This window comes from Echiichthys vipera (assembly GCF_963691815.1).
Source record: "Echiichthys vipera genome assembly, chromosome: 20".
NCBI classification, from domain to species: Eukaryota; Metazoa; Chordata; class Actinopteri; order Perciformes; family Trachinidae; genus Echiichthys; species Echiichthys vipera.
Window position 1 is genome coordinate 19915849 of NC_139845.1, and position 18746 is coordinate 19934594.

At 40.5% G+C, this 18746-nt stretch overlaps 2 protein-coding genes across 2 annotated transcripts in view; both read left to right on the top strand.

Moving 5' to 3' along the window:
• The window catches only part of LOC310962766 (NXPE family member 3-like), a 168492-nt gene extending 153538 nt beyond the window's left edge, over nucleotides 1–14954 (top strand). The window contains exon 7 of the mRNA XM_083935330.1: nucleotides 14317–14954. The gene's annotated coding sequence lies outside the window, so the exon portion shown is untranslated. The remainder of the gene's footprint in view (nucleotides 1–14316) is intronic.
• Nucleotides 6515–14251, top strand: LOC310962765 (NXPE family member 3-like; the record flags this gene model as incomplete). Its single annotated transcript, XM_083935329.1, has 6 exons — nucleotides 6515–6628; nucleotides 8836–9267; nucleotides 9484–9776; nucleotides 11810–11880; nucleotides 13399–13605; nucleotides 13698–14251. The coding sequence occupies 6 exons, from the start codon at nucleotides 6515–6517 to the stop codon at nucleotides 14249–14251; spliced, it is 1671 nt and encodes a 556-aa protein (XP_083791455.1).
• Nucleotides 14955–18746: the final 3792 nt, after the last annotated feature.

Below are 18746 nucleotides of genomic sequence, written 5' to 3' on the forward strand. Positions count from 1 at the left end.
CTCCTTCGATTTCGGCTCTCTGTTTAGTCCATTTAGAATGTTTAAAAAAAACAACAAACATAGATAAGTCATGGTGTGATCCGTAAAAAGGTATGTTAACATAGGGCATTAGAGATAAGAGAATAAAGATGTTTTCACATTTGAACCCAGAATAATGTCAGAGAATCAGGTCCGGAGATGGTCCCGAGTTTCTCTTTCACACATGCAGCACACACTTAGATGTGTTCACACTTAATGTAACTACTTAGTTTGGTTTAGGCAAGGGGAGCGTGCAGCTGTATTCACACATGTGCACACTCTGGAATTACCCAGTCTTTGCACTATTAAGCTGGGAGGGTAAACTCCATTTGATGCCCGGTCCGACTGAATCCGATATTTGTGTACACACACAGCTGTACCAGGAAATGTTCAGATAGTTTCAGGTTTGCAGTGCATGTGTGACAGGGGCTTAAGATGTAGGACAACTATCTAGTGGAATTTAATACACCAAAAGTATTTCATAGTATCAGACAATATATGTTATTTTAAAAAAAGGGGACAATATCAGTGAGTGTATCTCTAATCATGATTGAAAAACCTAAATGACAACACGCAAAACATTCAAGCACAAATGTATGAGGATATTCTAAAAAGTATGTCCTCAAAAGAGACTATGTGCCTCATGAAACAATTATTTCCTTGTTATAACAAAGGCTATTTTATGGTGAAAGAATGCAATACGTATATAAGAATGCTAATTGGATAGAAAGGACATTGAGTTGTTTGCTGCAGTCATTTGACGTCAAAAACACTAAATGGTGATTTTTGCGAGTTGTCATGATGACAACACACGCCAGTGGGGCCGTAAAGTGTGCCACAGCTCGTTGGGAGGATGTTTGGGAGACGTTCTTCAGAGCGGGAAGGTGTGAGGAGAAGGGACTGTTAAACTCAGTAGCAGTGAGTCAGTGGACCATAAGCCCATTGTTCTGCTTATTTTTTGTAGCCAATGCAGCACAAAAACACAGTGATCCAGCAAGCCAGCAGCCAACCAGCATATGGCTCTGCCATGCCTCCATACCACACCAGTCACAGGACATGAGCTGAACAAAGTTGTCACTCCTTTAACCTGTGATGCCAGTATTCAAGCCCACAGAAAGTAACCATGAAATGACAAATGTTAACTTGCAGTAAAGACTTCTTACTTTGAAAAATCTTTTTGCCAGGATCTTGTGCAGACTCTCTGTCTTCCTGTTGTTCCATCCCATGGCAAGCACAGTTATCATCTCTGCTCTGCCTGTAAAAAAAAAGCCACACACACAAAACCCCTCAGAAAATATCAAAATTAAGACAAATTTTACAATCTGGTGCGGGGTCAAGCGTACCCTTTTCTGACTACACACCAACCAGCATCAGCTGTTTTACATTGCTGACAGCAATGTGGAGTTACAGTCTCTGCGCCCAATTTCAAATTCAAGAGCTCTGGCATTGTAGCTCTGAATTCTTTTTCAGACATTAACTGTTTTCTTGTCCATGCTGACATTGTGGGTGTCTCCTCCACTTTAGTCTCTGAAGATGTTGATCTAAAATAATAAAACACAAAAATTGATGTAAAGGACAGTGTATTTAAAGACAGAAAAGTCATTTCCATAATGGCTTTGTTACTGCATGTGCATAAAAAAATCACGGCCACTACTTAAGTCAGTTGCCTAAATTTCACATTTTTAAATGGAAACATAAAGGTCGTCTTTAAGCTATTTAAGCTATCAGATGTCAATATGTGTACCAAGACGTAGGACATCTTGAGGAATGTCATCTGTCAGCAACTCCTCCACTTCTGGGGGCTTCCTAGCGCCACACGGTTTAACTATAAACACAAAACATAATGTAGGAAACATTACTGCTGACCAACTTTTGAATAACAGTATAACTGTATTATATTTTACTGATCAGATCAATTCTTCCTAAAGTGTTGAGCTATAATGTTCCCATTCCTGTCCCTCTTCCTCAAGGTAACTCTGGAAACTTTAGTCCCTTTCTGTTTTCTTTTCGGAGGCTAAAAGTAAAAAAATAAGGTGATAAATTTGCCTATACTCAGGCACACACATCCTTTTCAGTTATGTGTAGAAGTGTACATTTCAGTGATTGATAAGTCAATAAATTAATAATTGCATTAGAGGGAAACTTAACCCTTTTTGCTTTCAATTCGGCTATCAGGGCTTTTCCTGCCTCCAACCATTCATTCAAAACTTGGGATGGCCCAGATTCCATTTTAGATGAGAGAGAGACAAGAAACTAACAAACAGAAGAACAAACAAAGGCTACAGTCAAAGTAAAGACAAAGAGACAAAATGACAAGTTATTAGTTGCACTTCCATAAATATTACTTATTGCCACTAAAAATAAACATTTAGCAAAATGTAGAGTAAATTATCAAAAGAATAAAAAGAGAAATAAAACGTGTGCCTACAAAAGTTATGAGTACACTAACACTAAAACCATCAGGGCTCTGTATTTGAGAAATGATTAAGTATCAAAATGCGCTCTCTAAGTTCTTACAGTGCATTTTCACCTGTTTATTACCACAATAAATAGTTAACAGATGTCCTAATACTGACGGAAATACACAAAATCACATAAGGTAGCATTTTTTTGTCAAGATATTATAAATAAAAAACGTGTGCACTAACCTTAGCGCCTTATTGATAGTTAACATACGACCTCCGTGGCATTCCCAACTGAGTTGTAACTTAAACGTCAAACTGAACTAACTTAGTTACACATGATTTGCAGACAATCACCGTGATAGCTCACGCACAAAACACAACATAACCACATAAATTGAGTACACAAACGTGACGGACTTACCAATGCTACGACGTTCAGTGAAACGCCCCGAGGAGCGCCCCGAGGAGCGCCCCGAGTCTCAAATATCGCCGTGGACGGGCTTACATTGGAATGAGTTAAAAGCCCCCTGCGTCGGGTTTGTACGTTTAAGGAGCGTCCTGAGCTTCAAATATGGACGTTCAAGGAGCGCCCTGAGCTTCAAATATTGGACGGGTTTACATTGAAATGAGTTGAAAGCCCCCTGCGTCGGGTTTGTACGTTTAAGGAGCGCCCTGAGGAGCGCCCTGAGCTCCAAATATCGCCGCGGACGGGCTTACATTGAAATGAGTTGAAAGCCCTCTGCCTCGGGTTTGTACGTTTAAGGAGACCTTTTTAGTCAGTAACTAACGCCAAAGGCCCCTGACCAAGCGTCAGTTATTGACACGTTGGGTGTGAGACTATGTTGCAGTAAACGGAGCAGCAAGGGAATCCTTGGGTCACCAAAGTTCGGTGCTGGTGGCTAAGCTCCCTTCTCCATGTTTTTAATTGTAATTATTTAAACCTTTTGACATTTATAATGTGTCTGCTACACGCCCAGGCACATTATGAACTAACGGCAAAAGTTATTTGGCATTGGCAACATAAGTTTTCAGTCTCAACTATAATATGCATTAAACATTATAAACAGTTTAACATCGACATTGACATTGAAAACAAGACCCATGCTTCCCCCAGAACTAGTAAAGCGGCCATTATGGTCATGCCTCCCTCATTTCAACTGTACAGTAACATCACAGCTTTAACAGTTAGGAATAAACAAAGCTCATGGGCTTATCTATGTTAACAGATAAAAGTTTCAGACACCACCATCAAAAGAAAAGAAAAGGAATCACATATCATGATGTTATTCCCTTTTTTTTTTGAGGAGCTTAATGCCTGCCAGAAAGAACGACATCAGTGCTGCGCAGCTGCCACCTAGTGTGCATTACCGCAAAGTGTTTGCCACTGCTGAAAAGTGTTGAGAATTAATAAAATGACTCAATTAAAACAAAATGGCACATAACTTGATAATGTGCCTGATTGATAAGTGAAAATAGGAAACTTGTGTTATATCTGAAGGAATATTTTAGCTTCAGCTTCCTGGTTGGATATTAGTTGATAACCCAGGACTATCTAATGTTAAATAGTAATTCAGATAATTTGTTAATTAGTCATTTTTATGCATAATTTCTTTGAACTGCAGTATTTGCACTCACATTCAAATATTCTTACACTCTGAATGAAACCTTGATGTGCATGTCCTTTTTTTATTAACACTGACTCTGCGGACAGCCTCAGAGACTAGGATCAATGAATAATTGTTTTTATCACTTGTGATGTGATCAGTCACTAATAATTTCCCCCTGGGATTATTAAAATATTTCTGATACTGATTCAAAACGATAATTAATTATTTTAATATTAGAGAGCAACGGCATGTTCATACAGTGGGTACGGAAAGTATTCAGACCCCCTTAAATTTTTTACTCTTTGTTAAATTGCAGCCATGTGCTAAAATCATTTAAGTTCATTTTTTTTCCTTTTAATGTACACACAGCACCCCATATTGACAGAAAAACACAGAATTGTAGACATTTTTACAGATTTATTAAAAAAGAAAAACTGAAATATCACATGGACATAAGTATTCAGACCCTTTGCTGTGACACTTGTATATTTACCTCAGGTACTGTCCATTTCTTCTGATCATCCATGAGATGGTTCTACACCTTCATTGGAGTCCAGCTGTGTTTAATTCTAATGATTGGACTTGATTAAGGAAGCCACACACCTGTCTATATAAGACCTTACAGCTCACAGTGCATGTCAGAGCAGATGAGAATCATGAGGTCGAAGGAACTGCCTGAAGAGCTCAGAGACAGAATTGTGGCAAGGCACAGATCTGGCCATGGATACAAAAAAATTTCTGCTGCACTTAGAGTTCCCAAGAGCACAGTGGCCTCCATAATCCTTAAATGGAAGACGTATGGGATGACAAGAACTCTTCCAAGAGCTGGCCGTCCAACCAAACTGAGCAATCGGGGGAGAAGAGCCTTGGTGAGAGAGGTAAAGAAGAACCCAAAGATCACAGTGGCTGAACTCCAGAGATGCAGTGAGGAGATGGGAGAAAGTTCAAGAAAGTCAACCATCACTGCAGCCCTCCACCAGTCAGGGCTTTATGGCAGAGTGGCCCGACGGAAGCCTCTCCTCAGAGTAAGACACATGAAAGCCCGCATAGAATTTGCCAAAAAACACATGAAGGACTCCCAGACTATGATAAATAAGATTCTCTGGTCTGATGAGACAAAGATAGAACTTTTTGGCCTTAATTCTAAGCGGTATGTGTGGAGAAAACCAGGCACCGCTCATCACCTGCCCAACACCATCCCTACAGTCAAGTGTGGTGGTGGGAGCATCATGCTGTGGGGGTGTTTTGCAGCTGCAGGGACAGGACGACTGGTTGCAAATGAAGGAAAGATGAATGCGGCCAAGTACAGAGATATCCTGGACGAAAACCTTTTCCAGAGTGCTATGGACCTCAGACTGGGCCGACGGTTCACCTTCCAACAAGACAATGACCCTAAGCACACAGCTAAAATGACGAAGGAGTGGCTTCGGAACAACTCTGTGACTGTTCTTGAATGGCCCAGCCAGAGCCCTGACTTGAACCCAATTGAGCATCTCTGGAGAGACCTCAAAATGGCTGTCCACCAACGTTCACCATCCAACCTGACAGAACTGGAGAGGATCTGCAAGGAGGAATGGCAGAGGATCCCCAAATCCAGGTGTGAAAAACTAGTTGCATCATTCCCAAGAAGACTCACGGCTGTATTAGCTCAAAAGGGTGCTTCCACTCAATACTGAGCAAAGGGTCTGAATACTTATGTCCATGTGATATTTCAGTTTTTCTTTTTTAATAAATCTGTAAAAATGTCTACAATTCTGTGTTTTTCTGTCAATATGGGGTGCTGTGTGTACATTAATGAGGAAAAAAATGAACTTAAATGATTTTAGCACATGGCTGCAATTTAACAAAGAGTAAAAAATTTAAGGGGGTCTGAATACTTTCCGTACCCACTGTATGAGATGGGAAACTTGTAATGATCTTACAATCATTATAAGTTTCCCATCATAGGATAAATAAACTTAGAGTTCAGGCTTAATGCTAAATTCCTCCTCTTCTATAAAACAACTCTTGCTCTGGGTGTCACCCTTTTGCCCAGGAGTGCAGAATCTCAGACACGAAGGAGCTCAATGAAAGAAAAGTTTAGAAAGAATAGACTGTACAAAAATAACAATGTGCACGCTACAAAACCTTGATACTCTCACACTAAATAAATAATGTGTATGTGAAACAAAATCCGTGTGTCCTGTAAATTATTTGTACAAATACCATATATGAATAACGAATCCGAGAAATTATATGATATCTCAACAAGATAAACTGCATGAGCAAAAGAAATCAAGGTGTGGTTTCCACTTTTTAAGATGTTTGTGTGCCCATGGCTGTGGCCATTACACAGACATATCACACTATTATTATCATTTTATCTAAACTGAATTTTAGCAAGTAATATTCTTTAGCATGATAAGGTGTCACTTACCCCTTTGCTTTTTTTTAAATAGTTTTTAATCCACTACCAGAGGAAGTGGGCCCTTGCTGCAGCCAGAGATGAGGACTGTTCCGAAGGCCAGATGGAGTGTTAGAAAGAAGTACAGTGTCTGTTTCCTCTTTCTGGCTGTGGCTGTGCTACTCTTTGTTCTACGTAACATGGGCATTCAGGAGGTGAGAACTTGATTTTAGTGGGCCCACTTAAAGGCTGTACCCGGTTTATATCCAAATGCATGTGGCTCAGTAAGTGTAATGTTTTTCATTGCAAATATACTATGTAGTTAAATGGTTTTAATCTCCTTAATTCTGCATGCTGGGCACGCCCACAAAATACAACTAAAACAGCTCTGGTGGAACATGCTGCTGTTTACATGTAGCTACATGTAGCTACATGCTTGCCGCAGACAAAGCTTTAGTATTTGCTGCTTTAATTACTACCTAATTTGAGAGCCCAAGCCTTCTACAACAAGTTGATCGTGTTTTGTATAAAACAAGGAACAGAGGAGCTTAAATCAGATAGGAGCTACATCAAAGCATCTCAGAAGGAGGGTGCAGCAGCAATGAGCAGTATGTATGTATGTTCAAAGGAGGAGGTCTTTTGCATCATCATCACAATTAGGTCTTGTCCATCCCACACATACACTGACACACACACACACACACACACACACACACACAAATACACACACACACACACACACACACACACAAAGTCTTAAATACACACAGACACACGCCCACACATTCTCATGTTCACTGGTGGTGCAGGGGCGATTCTCTAATCAGCCACATATTTCTGAAATAGAAAAAAACCCTCCCTACTCAGGTTATGCTATCTGACTGCTCTTTTTCAACTCTCACATTCCTTCAGTGTCAGAAAAACAATAGTATTGGGAGTAGAAATCTGTCTAACTTGAGGTTGGCTGCCACAGGGTCATTCCTTTGTTCCCAAAGCCCTATGTTCCCACATTTCTAACATTTTTTTCCACTGAAAATTAGACCCTGTGATCCCACAGCCCTATGTTCCAACCTCATAAGGTTTATTTTCAAAAATAGGCCCTATGTTAGGGTTAGGGTTAAAAGGTATTCCCAATCTGTCACACTGTGATGAATCTCAAGTGTGGGAACGTAGGACTGTGTGAACATAAGGCTGTGGGAACATAGGGATGTGGGAACAGAAGGCTGTGGAAACATAGGGATGTGGGAACATAAGGCTGTGGGAACATAAGGCCATGGGAACAAAAGACTGTGGGAACATAGGGCTGTGGGAACATAAGGCTGTGGGAACATAGGGATGTGGGAACATAAGGCTGTGGGAACATAAGGCCGTGGGGACATAGGGCTGTGGGAACATAGAGCTGTGGGAACATAAGGCTGTTGGAACATACGGTTGTGGGAACATAAGGCTGTGGGAACATAGAGCTGTGGGAACTTAAGCCTGTGGGAACATAAGGCTGTGGGAACATAGGACTGTGGGAACATAAGGCTGTGGGAACATAAGGCTATGGAAACATAGGGCTGTGGGAACATAAGTCTGTGGGAACATAGGGCTGTGGGAACATAGGGCTGTGGGAACGTAAGGCTGTGGGAACATAGGGATGTGGGAACATACGGTTGTGGGAACATACGGCTGTGGGAACATAGAGCTGTGGGAACATAAGGCTGTGGGAACATAAGGCTGTGGGAACATAGGGCTGTGGGAACAAAAGGCTGTGGGAACATAAGGCTGTGGGAACATAGGACTGTGGGAACATAAGGCTGTGGGAACATAGGCATGGACCCACTGCAACATTACTTTATTGTATCATATCAAAATCTCCACAATGTCTGTAGTTTACCATTTTTACTTTGATTCTCTCATCAGTGGAGTTTGTGAAAAGACTAAAGCATTATGTCTCTTTAGTGTGATTCAGTCCAATGTGTATGCATCAAAATCCAATGCATCTTTCAGCCATGGCAAATCATCAGTCTTGAAACAGCCTCTATATCCCAAAACATGAATTTCAGTGAATGCACAAGAACATCTTCAAATTCAATCACATTAAGATTATTTACTTGTGTAAAGAATTGTGTCTATGGGTAAATGTTAACAGAGTAAGGACCTGAAGGTCAAGTTTGAAAAAATAAATCCTGCAGCTTAAAGATTAACAGTTCTTATTGATACCCCAAATCATTTGGTGCTTTGGGGGGGTATAAAACCTTCATTCTTGGCCCTCTTGCTTTACTAGGGCAGTGCCACTTTCAAGCATGTGCCCAATTGGAGTGGGATTATTGCTTGGTCCCCGGAAATTAGATGTTCATTAGAACTAGAAGAAGTTAATTTGCTTTCAGTGCATTTCTTTGATGCAACTCTGTCCCCATCTCTCTTAACCCCTTGCCAGTTTCAGCATAAATTAAACTCCACCATCATCGTCCGGAGAGTTTCCACTGGCCCTGACATGCATCAAGGCTTCTGCACCGTCCAGCCACTGACCCCTAAGGACGCACTGGAGGAACACCTCCTACTAGACTCCATTGCCTGGCCTGAAACATCGCCTCTTTCCCTGGAGCAGACCAGTGATCCAGGGCACAGCTCCTTCACCATTCTTTCAAGGAGGGGAGGAGGACAGTGGCACGTAGGGGATCAGCTGCATGTTATGATCAACATGTCTGACTTCCAGGGCCGTCCCAAGAAGTCTGGGGGGGACTTCTTACTCGCCAGGCTGCACAACCAGAAGCTTGGTGCAGGTGTGGTTGGGCAAGTGGTGGATCATCTCAATGGCAGCTACTCTGCTCTATTCTCTTTACTCTGGGAAGGAGACGCGCAGGTTGAGGTAATGCTAAAGACTATCATGTTAAATGAGATTGTACTGTAGGTAATTTATCCGTAATCTATCCTCTAATTGATTGCCCCGCCCACCTTACTGTTGTTACAACTGGTAACTTTCATAATGTGCATTCATATCAGCTTTTTTTAAATTTCAGATAAAGCGGATTTCTAAAAACAAGTTGTAGATTTTTGTGATAACTCTGGTTCTCTGTCCAATCAGGTAATGCTGGTTCACTCTAGTGTGGCTGTCACAGTACTGAACAGGCTGACCCGTGAACAGCCTTACAGGGTTTCGTTCAAGAGCCTCTTCCGCTCAGGCTCAATCTACGAAACTACTTCCTGTAATGTCTGCCTGCTTCCAACTCAGCCACTGTGCAACTACACTGATGTGCGTTCAGGTGAGCCTTGGTTCTGCTATAAGCCAAAGAAACTGAGCTGTGACGCCAGGATCAGCCACTCCAAAGCAGGATACACACAAAACCTTGAGCCCAACGATGAGAAGCATTTTCAAAGGTGAGGGAGCAGAGAGACAGGACTGGCATTTTGTGACCTCTAATGACTGAAATGAGAGTTTCATTTATATTTAATTTAAATACATTTTCAGTATAAGATGCAAGTCAAAACAATTGATTCAAATTGGACTAATTGCTCCATCTTGTGGGGTTAACAATATCAACTTATGGTTCATGAAGCTTCATTTGGCCATTACTAGTTTTAGCTGTTAAAGTCCTCCTCCAGTCATGTAAAGATATTCGGCTATGATTAATATTTTTGCCATATATTTTTCCAATGTTTGGGAATTCAAGTATCTTTGGGTCTTTTTCATTAGTTAGGGCGAAATGGAGTGTGAAATAAACAGGTGGTTTGGTGCTGCACAGTTGTGGTGAAGAGGAGCTGAGTCTGAAGGCAAAGCTCTTGATTTGACAGTCCATTAACATTCATACCCTCACCAATTTTAACTTAAATGCTGCCTTTTTAGAAAACCTTAAAGATGCACACTTTTGCGACTGTGAACAAGTCATTGATTATAACCTCATATACCTTAAAGTTGATATGGCTGACAGTGGCATAATATTTCTTCCAGTATACTGTATGTAGAACAACATTAACATTCATTTGGAGTTTGGTCTTAGATTCATTCTCCCTTTAGCTGTAGTTTGATTTCCACCAACTCCAGAGGGAAATGTCTGTTTTAACTGTTAAAGTCCTCCTCCAGTCATGTAAATATAATCTGCTATGATTAATATTTTGCCAAATATTTTCCCTATGTGAGGGGGTTCAAGTATCTTAGGGTCTCCTAAGTTAGGAGTGTCAAATTGTTATGACCCTCACCTATGGTCATGAGCTTTGGGGAATGACAGAAAGCTCACACCGGCCAACTCCATTTGCATTGACTTTGTAATCGCCCTGTGCAGTATGCTGGATGGATGGATGGATGGATGGATATAAATATGGATGGATAGATGTATGGGTCTTTCTGTTATGGAAACAGCTGGCTGCTGTGTAATAAAAATATGTTGATTAGAGCATTTAGACTCAACCAAAACAGAAGAGTTGTTGGGATACATCCTTGAATGTTCTGGAACACATCGTCAGTGATGTTCCTGAGGTCATCAGATGTTTCAGCCGGAACTCTTTTATCTGTAGACCTTCCTGGTCTCTCCACTTCTTGCCTGTCCGGACTGCTTTACCAACTTACACCACCTTCAAGTCCTTGGAGTCCCAGTAGAGCAGTGTCTCACTGATTCTATTGAACAAAAGTGCCGTGCATCAATCATCTGCTGGACGACTTCCTCTTAGTAGATCCACCCTTCGATAACTTGGGCACTTCCTTGACAAACTTTAACAGTGCTTTGACTTTCTTGGCATTCCCCTGTCAGAGGAGAAAACTGCCTTTTATGCATTTCTTAGATGCGGCGCGTTCACTACTCCCTGAGCTTCATTTAAACCTACCATAGATATTACATTCATCGATTTATCTTATCATCCTAGTCAGCCCCCAGTATGCAGAAATATTCAATTACAATGTTTTAGAATAGCGAACATAACACATTTGTACTACATGAGAAAAACTGCAACTGGGAAATATAAAGTGGGTATGTTTTAATGAGGAGACTCTATAGATACCCATCAAACCCATTTTCATTCAGATATTTTAAGCTGAGAAGTCAAGGGACTCCAAGTTTTCCTTCACCAAGATTTAACCTAAATTTGGAGCATTACTGAGCCTGCTACAGTCTATGAAAGACAACATCTTGGCCAGGCCCAACGGTAGACCACCCTACCTTGATCTAACATGCCGTATGGCTGTTAACCTTGGAGACCTGCTGCGGATATGGCTACGGCCTCGCGAGAGATTTACACTGGCTGTTTGATGCAGTTTTAACTAAACAAAATGGATTTTTAAAAGCTACGCTTTGAGAACTTTGAATCAGCTGTTTTCCCTTTTGGTGATTTATTTTACTTGGTTTAAATGATCTTTATTCTCCATTTATGTTGTTAATTTGTGTAGTGAAGTGATATTTGTTATGTGTGTTTTTCTTCAGTGGTGTCAACATAAAAGTTTACATTCAGCCTTCAGGACCCGTCAGTGTCACCGTGTTGCCAAAAGAGGAAGGTAAAGTATGAAATGTATTAATCAAATCAAAGCAAATCAGCTTCATTTATAAAGCACTTTTCAAACATATAAAAATGCAGCCCAAAGTGCTTTACATTAAAATAAAATAAAACGATCCCCCTTAATCATCTTACACACACACACACACACACACAAACACACACACACACACACACACACTACACTGATACGTCCCCTAACCCCCACCCCCCCAAGATAAAATGGAGTATGTCTGTATGGCTGAGCACTGATTGACCGGGTGCGGAACCACCATCCTAAGGGGTTCATCCCCACTGAGAGCCATCTAAGCCCACGACTACAGGGGACGCCACCACAGAGACTACCCTGACCCAGATAGATAGGGACCCATACCACGGCCATAAAGCCCTGGGTCAGGACTCCAACTATCCAGGCCCGGACAACCCCCAGGATGGCACCCCCGCAGGCAGGCCAGACAGAGCTCTCGGAGTCGAGGGCCCCCATGAGGAGAACAATGGCGCTGGAAACTGAGAGACAATAGATAAAATAGGTACTAAAATAAATGAAAAACCTCCTAAAACCACATAAAGAATGTTAATATGAATTACTGAGAGCAAAACAAAAATAAATAAGTAAATGAATAATAAAACCATTAAGAGAAAACTAAAAGACAAAGAAAATGGCTGGACATGAAAAATGAGTAATACTAAAAGAGAAAAGAAAAAAAGCTAAATTAAAAAGGTGAGTCTTGAGCCTGCGTTTAAAAGCATCAACAGAGTCAGTAGCCCTGAGGCCCTCCAGCAGGCTGTTCCACAGGCGAGGGCCGTAATTATAAAATGAGGCTTCACCAAAGGTTTTGGTTCTTGCATAACCAAAACAGAACAGATAAAAGACCAGTAAGAGTGGCCTTAATGCCAATGATTTTACCTCTGAAGTGGTCTGCAAAGTCCTCACATAGATGGTTTGTCGTGACTATGCTTTACTGTAGATTTAGAGTTTGTCCCGAAATATGTCATAGTGAACTGTTAACTTTGTCTGCCTCCCTTTTCTTTCTGCAACTTCTTTGTTTTATTTAAGTCCTTATCCAAGGTGGTGTAGGTTAGGGCAGACCTGAGTTTACTGTTAAAATTGTCAACAATAAAATCGCAGGGTGCAGTTAAAATACAGCCACTCCTGCCAATAATAATAATAAAAATATTATTATTATTATTATTATTCAAAACTGAATGTGCTACAGACAGTGAAAGTAAAAGAGGAGGACTAATACATGCTACATACTACTAGTTTGCATTTGCCAATTTGAGAAGTGTGCTGGGAACATGGAGCACCGGGCTAAAAGTTCGAGAACATGGCACCAACTGTTGGTGTATTCAGAGGGGATGTTCATTGAGTCCTTTTCTTTAAACCGTGCTCAATCTAGTGGGTTCAACAAATACAACTAATGTATATACCTTATACCTTGGATATCTATCATGGGATTTGTTGACAATAACAAAAACAGGAAAAAGCCCCAACCATTGTCCTTTAACTTCTTTTCAGGTGAACCAGAGGTGAAAAACAGCAGTGTGAAGTCTGGACCCTCTGGCTATTACTACCTGGGTGAGTGGCGAGCACTAGATGGCACCACAGTTCACCAATTCAACACCTCCTCTACCATCAGTCAGTGTCTGAAAGGCAAGGTGGTCCACATGTATGGAGACTCCACCGTCAGGCAATGGTTCGCATTCCTCAATAAAGCGCTACCAGGTACCTGATCCACAAGAATTTATTGAAATACATTTTTTAAATGATTTATTTTTAGTCTGCAGCTTAATCTGTTCCCTCTGCAATACTTTTAGAATTGAAGGAGTTTAACCTGCACAGCCCAAAGCAATTTGGACCTTTCATGGCAGTAGAGTATGCAAACAACATATTGGTGACGTTCCGCTGCCATGGTCCCCCTATCTTTTTTGCCAACGTCCTAACCAGTGAGCTTCGTTACATTGCCAATGAGATAGATGGCTTAAATGGAGGCACCAACACTGTCGTTGTTTTTGGCATCTGGGCTCACATTGGTACTTTCCCTATTGAGATCTACATCCGGAGGCTGCAGAGCATCCGAAGGGCGGTGGTTCGGCTGCTGGACAGAGCTCCAGGCACGCTGGTCATCATTCGGACCGGGAACCCCAAAGCATTGAAGTTTCCCGAGACTTTTATCAACAGCGACTGGTTTTCACTGCAGCGTGATAAGGTGCTTAGAATCATGTTCAAAGGACTGAATGTTCATCTGATTGATGCCTGGGAGATGGTCGTTGCCCACCACCTGCCACACAGCCTCCACCCTCAACCTCCCATTATCAAGAATATGATTGATGTTCTCTTGTCCTACACGTGCCCTCAAAAGGGCAGCTAGATGTTGGATTTAATGTTTTTGAGTTGCCTTGTTATCACTGTGTGACGCCCGTGCACAGACTAGAGAAACTTCAATGTTTGTAATGTATTTTAATCAGAGAATGTTGAGTTAACACAAACAAAACAAGCTGGATGGAAAGCAACTGCAAGCCAGCTTGGGGTTGGGTATTACAAAGTAATGCTGAATGATCACACTTTACACATCCAACCTTATTACTCCCCCGTCTCTTTGGATGGTCAAGCAGCATTTCAGGAGATGCAGAAAATCTGCTTTGATTCAGCTAACCTGACTTTGTGGAAAGGTAACAAAATTCCCTTACCAGCACTCTAAAGATCACTGATTAACATTTTATAAATTGGTTGATTCAATCCAAAAATGTGAGTGTAAAAATGACAATTTGTGGTAATGGGAAAGTGACTTTCATTAGTGTGCAGCCAAGGATGTGTTCTTTCTGACAGTTAGTTTAACTAAAACATGTTTCATGCACTCCTGGCATGGTTGATATACCAGATACTGTTGTTATCCAGCATGGTGGGACTTTCTTCCATTCTATTATAAGTCAGGCAGCATAAAACTGCAAGTGGATTTACTTATTTTGAAATGTATGATAAAATCCCTAATATTAAATAATATCTTGATATATAGCCACATATGAAAGTATCCCTTCTAACTGTCCAGATTATTGATGTGCATTAAATAACATGCCCTTCAACAATATTCTGCTTTTATGAAATTATGAATACTTTATGAAATGTATGAGCATTTCTTTAATAATAAGAATGGCTGCTTCATGTAACAGTAAATGTTGACATGTTGACTCCAATGATATTTGCCTCAAGTCACTGGGGCAAATATCATTTGAGATTCAAGCGGAAAAATTAAACCTAGTTTCTTTACAGCGGAAGCAGAACTAAACTTTTAACTTCTGATGTAATTGATGAAGACACTGCTGACTGCCGTTCTTTGTGTGTAAACGAGCTCAGCAGAGCTATAGGTGTAATTCATATTTTCCTCATGTAGCCCATTATTTCGCCCACCAGCAACCATCTAGCTACATGTTCAGGGGTGTAGGGTAGGATGTCGTCGCACCAGGGGCCTAGATATCCCCCACCCGTGTGAATATACATGATATCATTACACTGTTTCACCATCACTCACCTTCATTTGATAGCCCAATAACAGTTCATCATGAAACAACTTGGTATTCGTCTGGTATTTGTCTACTCTCTCATACATCACAGTCATGGTTGTATGTATGGTGTATGTATGTAAAAGACGGCGTCAATAGTAAGTGTCTGCAGACCAGGAGACCTGTAGATTCACACCCGCACGTTTCAGGCCCCTTGTGGTTTTTTGACAGTGCCACCTACTGGTTAACTGTAAAACTGACTGTGCAGCAGTCTGGACCCTTTTGGATTTTCGACAGGGCAAAATCCAAATTAAACACCAAGATGTAATTGTTTGTTAACTTTGGATTGCTTTAAAAAAAAGATTTTGGACTAAATTAATAAAAAAATATAATCCAAATAAAACACCAATATTTAATTGTGTGTGAAGCTTGGATTACTTTTAAAAATATTATGGACTAAATGAATAAATAAACAAAACACCAATATCTGATTGTGTGAAGCTTGGAACACTTGTGTTAATGCAATTTTAGGTGTGGTCTGATGGTGGGGTGAACAGTCTTAAAATCACAACTTTTTTGAAATTTCATTGGACCAAACAAATAATTAACCTTCAATAAATTGTTCTATTGCATGGGGTTATAATGACAAAACAGTTTTAAAATTCCCTACGATGAAATGCAATGGTTTCAAATGTTTTATTGCACAGGCTTTCACAAACAGCCTTTATATTATGGCAGTGCTCCTTCTTTCCTCATCTGCCTTTCCAGCCTCCTGCGGCACTCGTCCACTTCACTGAAAACAGACAAAATGATAATACAGGAATAGAAGAACCATCAATGTACTCAGAAATTCCTACTTCTATCCTCTCAACTTTAATGGACAACAGGAAGACCTGCTCTGCCCCCTCCCATGAAATAGCATTCACTGCCGAGATGCCATAGATGATGGCCTATGTGAATTTTAAGCAATTAAATTGATTTAAAATCAATACAAAAACACAAACTTTACAACTCTCTGACATTCATTCCTGCTTTTAAAATTCTGTTGCACGCACAAGGTTTTGCTCATGTCTGTAAAGAGAGACTCGCAAATAAACGTAAGTTCATTAGTGTATTTCACTGTTTCTTGGGTTCTGTTTTAGAGTGACTTAAGATGAGTGGTTAGGGTTCCTCTTCCCTGTCCAGGTAAACAGGGACCTGCTTCATCACTGCCCACTGGGATGGCTTGTCACCAAGTATACTCTGAGGCAAGGGTTGGGAAATAATTGATTGAGTGTGATTTGTGGCAAGAACTGCCTGAAATACTGACTATAAATGGCAGTTGAATTATAACATATTGGCAAATGTCACACTCTGGCCTAGAGTGAGGGTAGTCTGCTGGAAGTCTGACTGGAAAAGGGGTGGTTTAGCATTAAAATGTTGACAAAAAGGTCACAAGACAGAGTCCACTTGAAGAAAAAAATAAATGTTTTATTGTCTTTTTAGATTGTCCCTTGACAGCAGAGCTTCAACCAGAAAGCCAAAAAAAAAAAAAGTTATTCACAGTACTTGGTTCCATACAGCTACACAGCCCTTCAGCAACTGATCACGCCTCAATTTAAAGGCCTAGCCCCTCCCATGGACCATACCATCCTTAACTGAAATCAATAAAGTCATCAATTTAGATATCAGTTAATTTCCGGACCCCAAATCACTGTCATATATACATACACTACATCTACCCACCCTTAAAGGCAGTCATCACCACATTACAAAAGGCCTCAATCCAGAGATGCCTGTACAAAGCAATTTCTACCCCACAGTTGGTATGGTTCGGGCACTATAAAAGCCAGCCTGACACAAGGCTTGGGTCCTTTGTCCCTGCCCAGCACCAGGAAATACTATGGTGGGAAAACAACAATTAGTTAAACTCAGGACAACTCATTCTTAAATAATGTAAGTGTTTGTGTGTGTCTATGGAAAACTATTGAAATACATAGCACAGGAAACTTACTGGGATGTTAACTGTAGTTCAGTGTGTGCACCCACCAAACTAACAATAGTATGCCACCTGGCTTACATGTGGTATGTTAACTAAATGATGGTGTGGTGTGCTGGTGTGATGTTTTACCAGTGGCAGGGGAAACTGCCACAACATACATTTATATTACATTGCATATACACAAATGCATGCATATCCTATGCTAAAAATGAGCGAGTAAGTTCAGTGGTGAGGAATACTATTTCTGAGAATAATCCTAACCTATTAATGTTCTCATTTGTCCAGGTCATCCTTATTCACAAAGCACTTTCAGTCAAAAGCAACTGGACTTGGTTATTTGTCTAGGAAGAAGTTTCATCTCTCACCCAAGAGACTTCATCAGTTCATGTACGCATATGACCAAGCTGGGACTGGTCAGTTGCGTACATGAACTTTAAATTAGTATTTTTTTATTTTTATTTTTCCCTCAGGGACTATTAAACTATTTCTGATTCTGATAAGATTTACATTGAAGGTTCAGCAACAAACTAAAAATCATAGAGAAATCACAAAGTTATATTTGAAGTGTTTCTTTGTAACCTTCCATTAAAATAGCACAGATAATTGTATAAACAGGGATTGTGTCACGGCTTAGTACACGTTAGACAACCTATATTTGAGTATAATATTTTTTAAAACTGGTCCTTTGTCCTTGTCGTTTTATCAAGGGGTTTCATATATGTGTTAAATTCTGTCTTAATTACTATTTTTTAAAGATATTATGATTAAAAAAATCTCCCCAATATACCAAATTCACCATGTCATTTTCTTCTGAAGTTCCCCTTGTGGTGCCATGAGTCATTTCATCAGTTGTAAAGCTCGGTCCAGAAATTGTCAACCAGTTTTTCACCGCCACCCAAAGAACTCTGTAACTAAACAGGAACTAAAGATGTTTTGGTTTCAACTACCTTTTCACAAATATATATAGCCAACATTTTTACTGCCAAGATAAATAGATAAGGGCTAAGTTGACACCTTGTCTTACACCAACTTGGTAATGTCACAGACATTGACTTACACATAGGCTACTTCATTTTATTTCTGATTAATTAAATACACACGGTATTAATACACACGTCAGCCCCCGATAGAGACGTGCTGATGTGTTACGTAATTTACGGTGCTTGTGTGTTGGTCACTTGTTGTTGTTTCACTGTTAGCTGCTCTCACTAAATTTAACTGTTTTTGCTATAATATTCACCACAGCGGCTAACTACCGCTTAACATTTAATCATCAACTAGTTCTACTCAAGCACTCACAGCTCTCCTTCTTTCAGCCGCTTTCTTGCTTATTAAACGTTACACGCTGTTAGCCACTCTAGCTTAGCAGTTAGCTTCACGGCTGG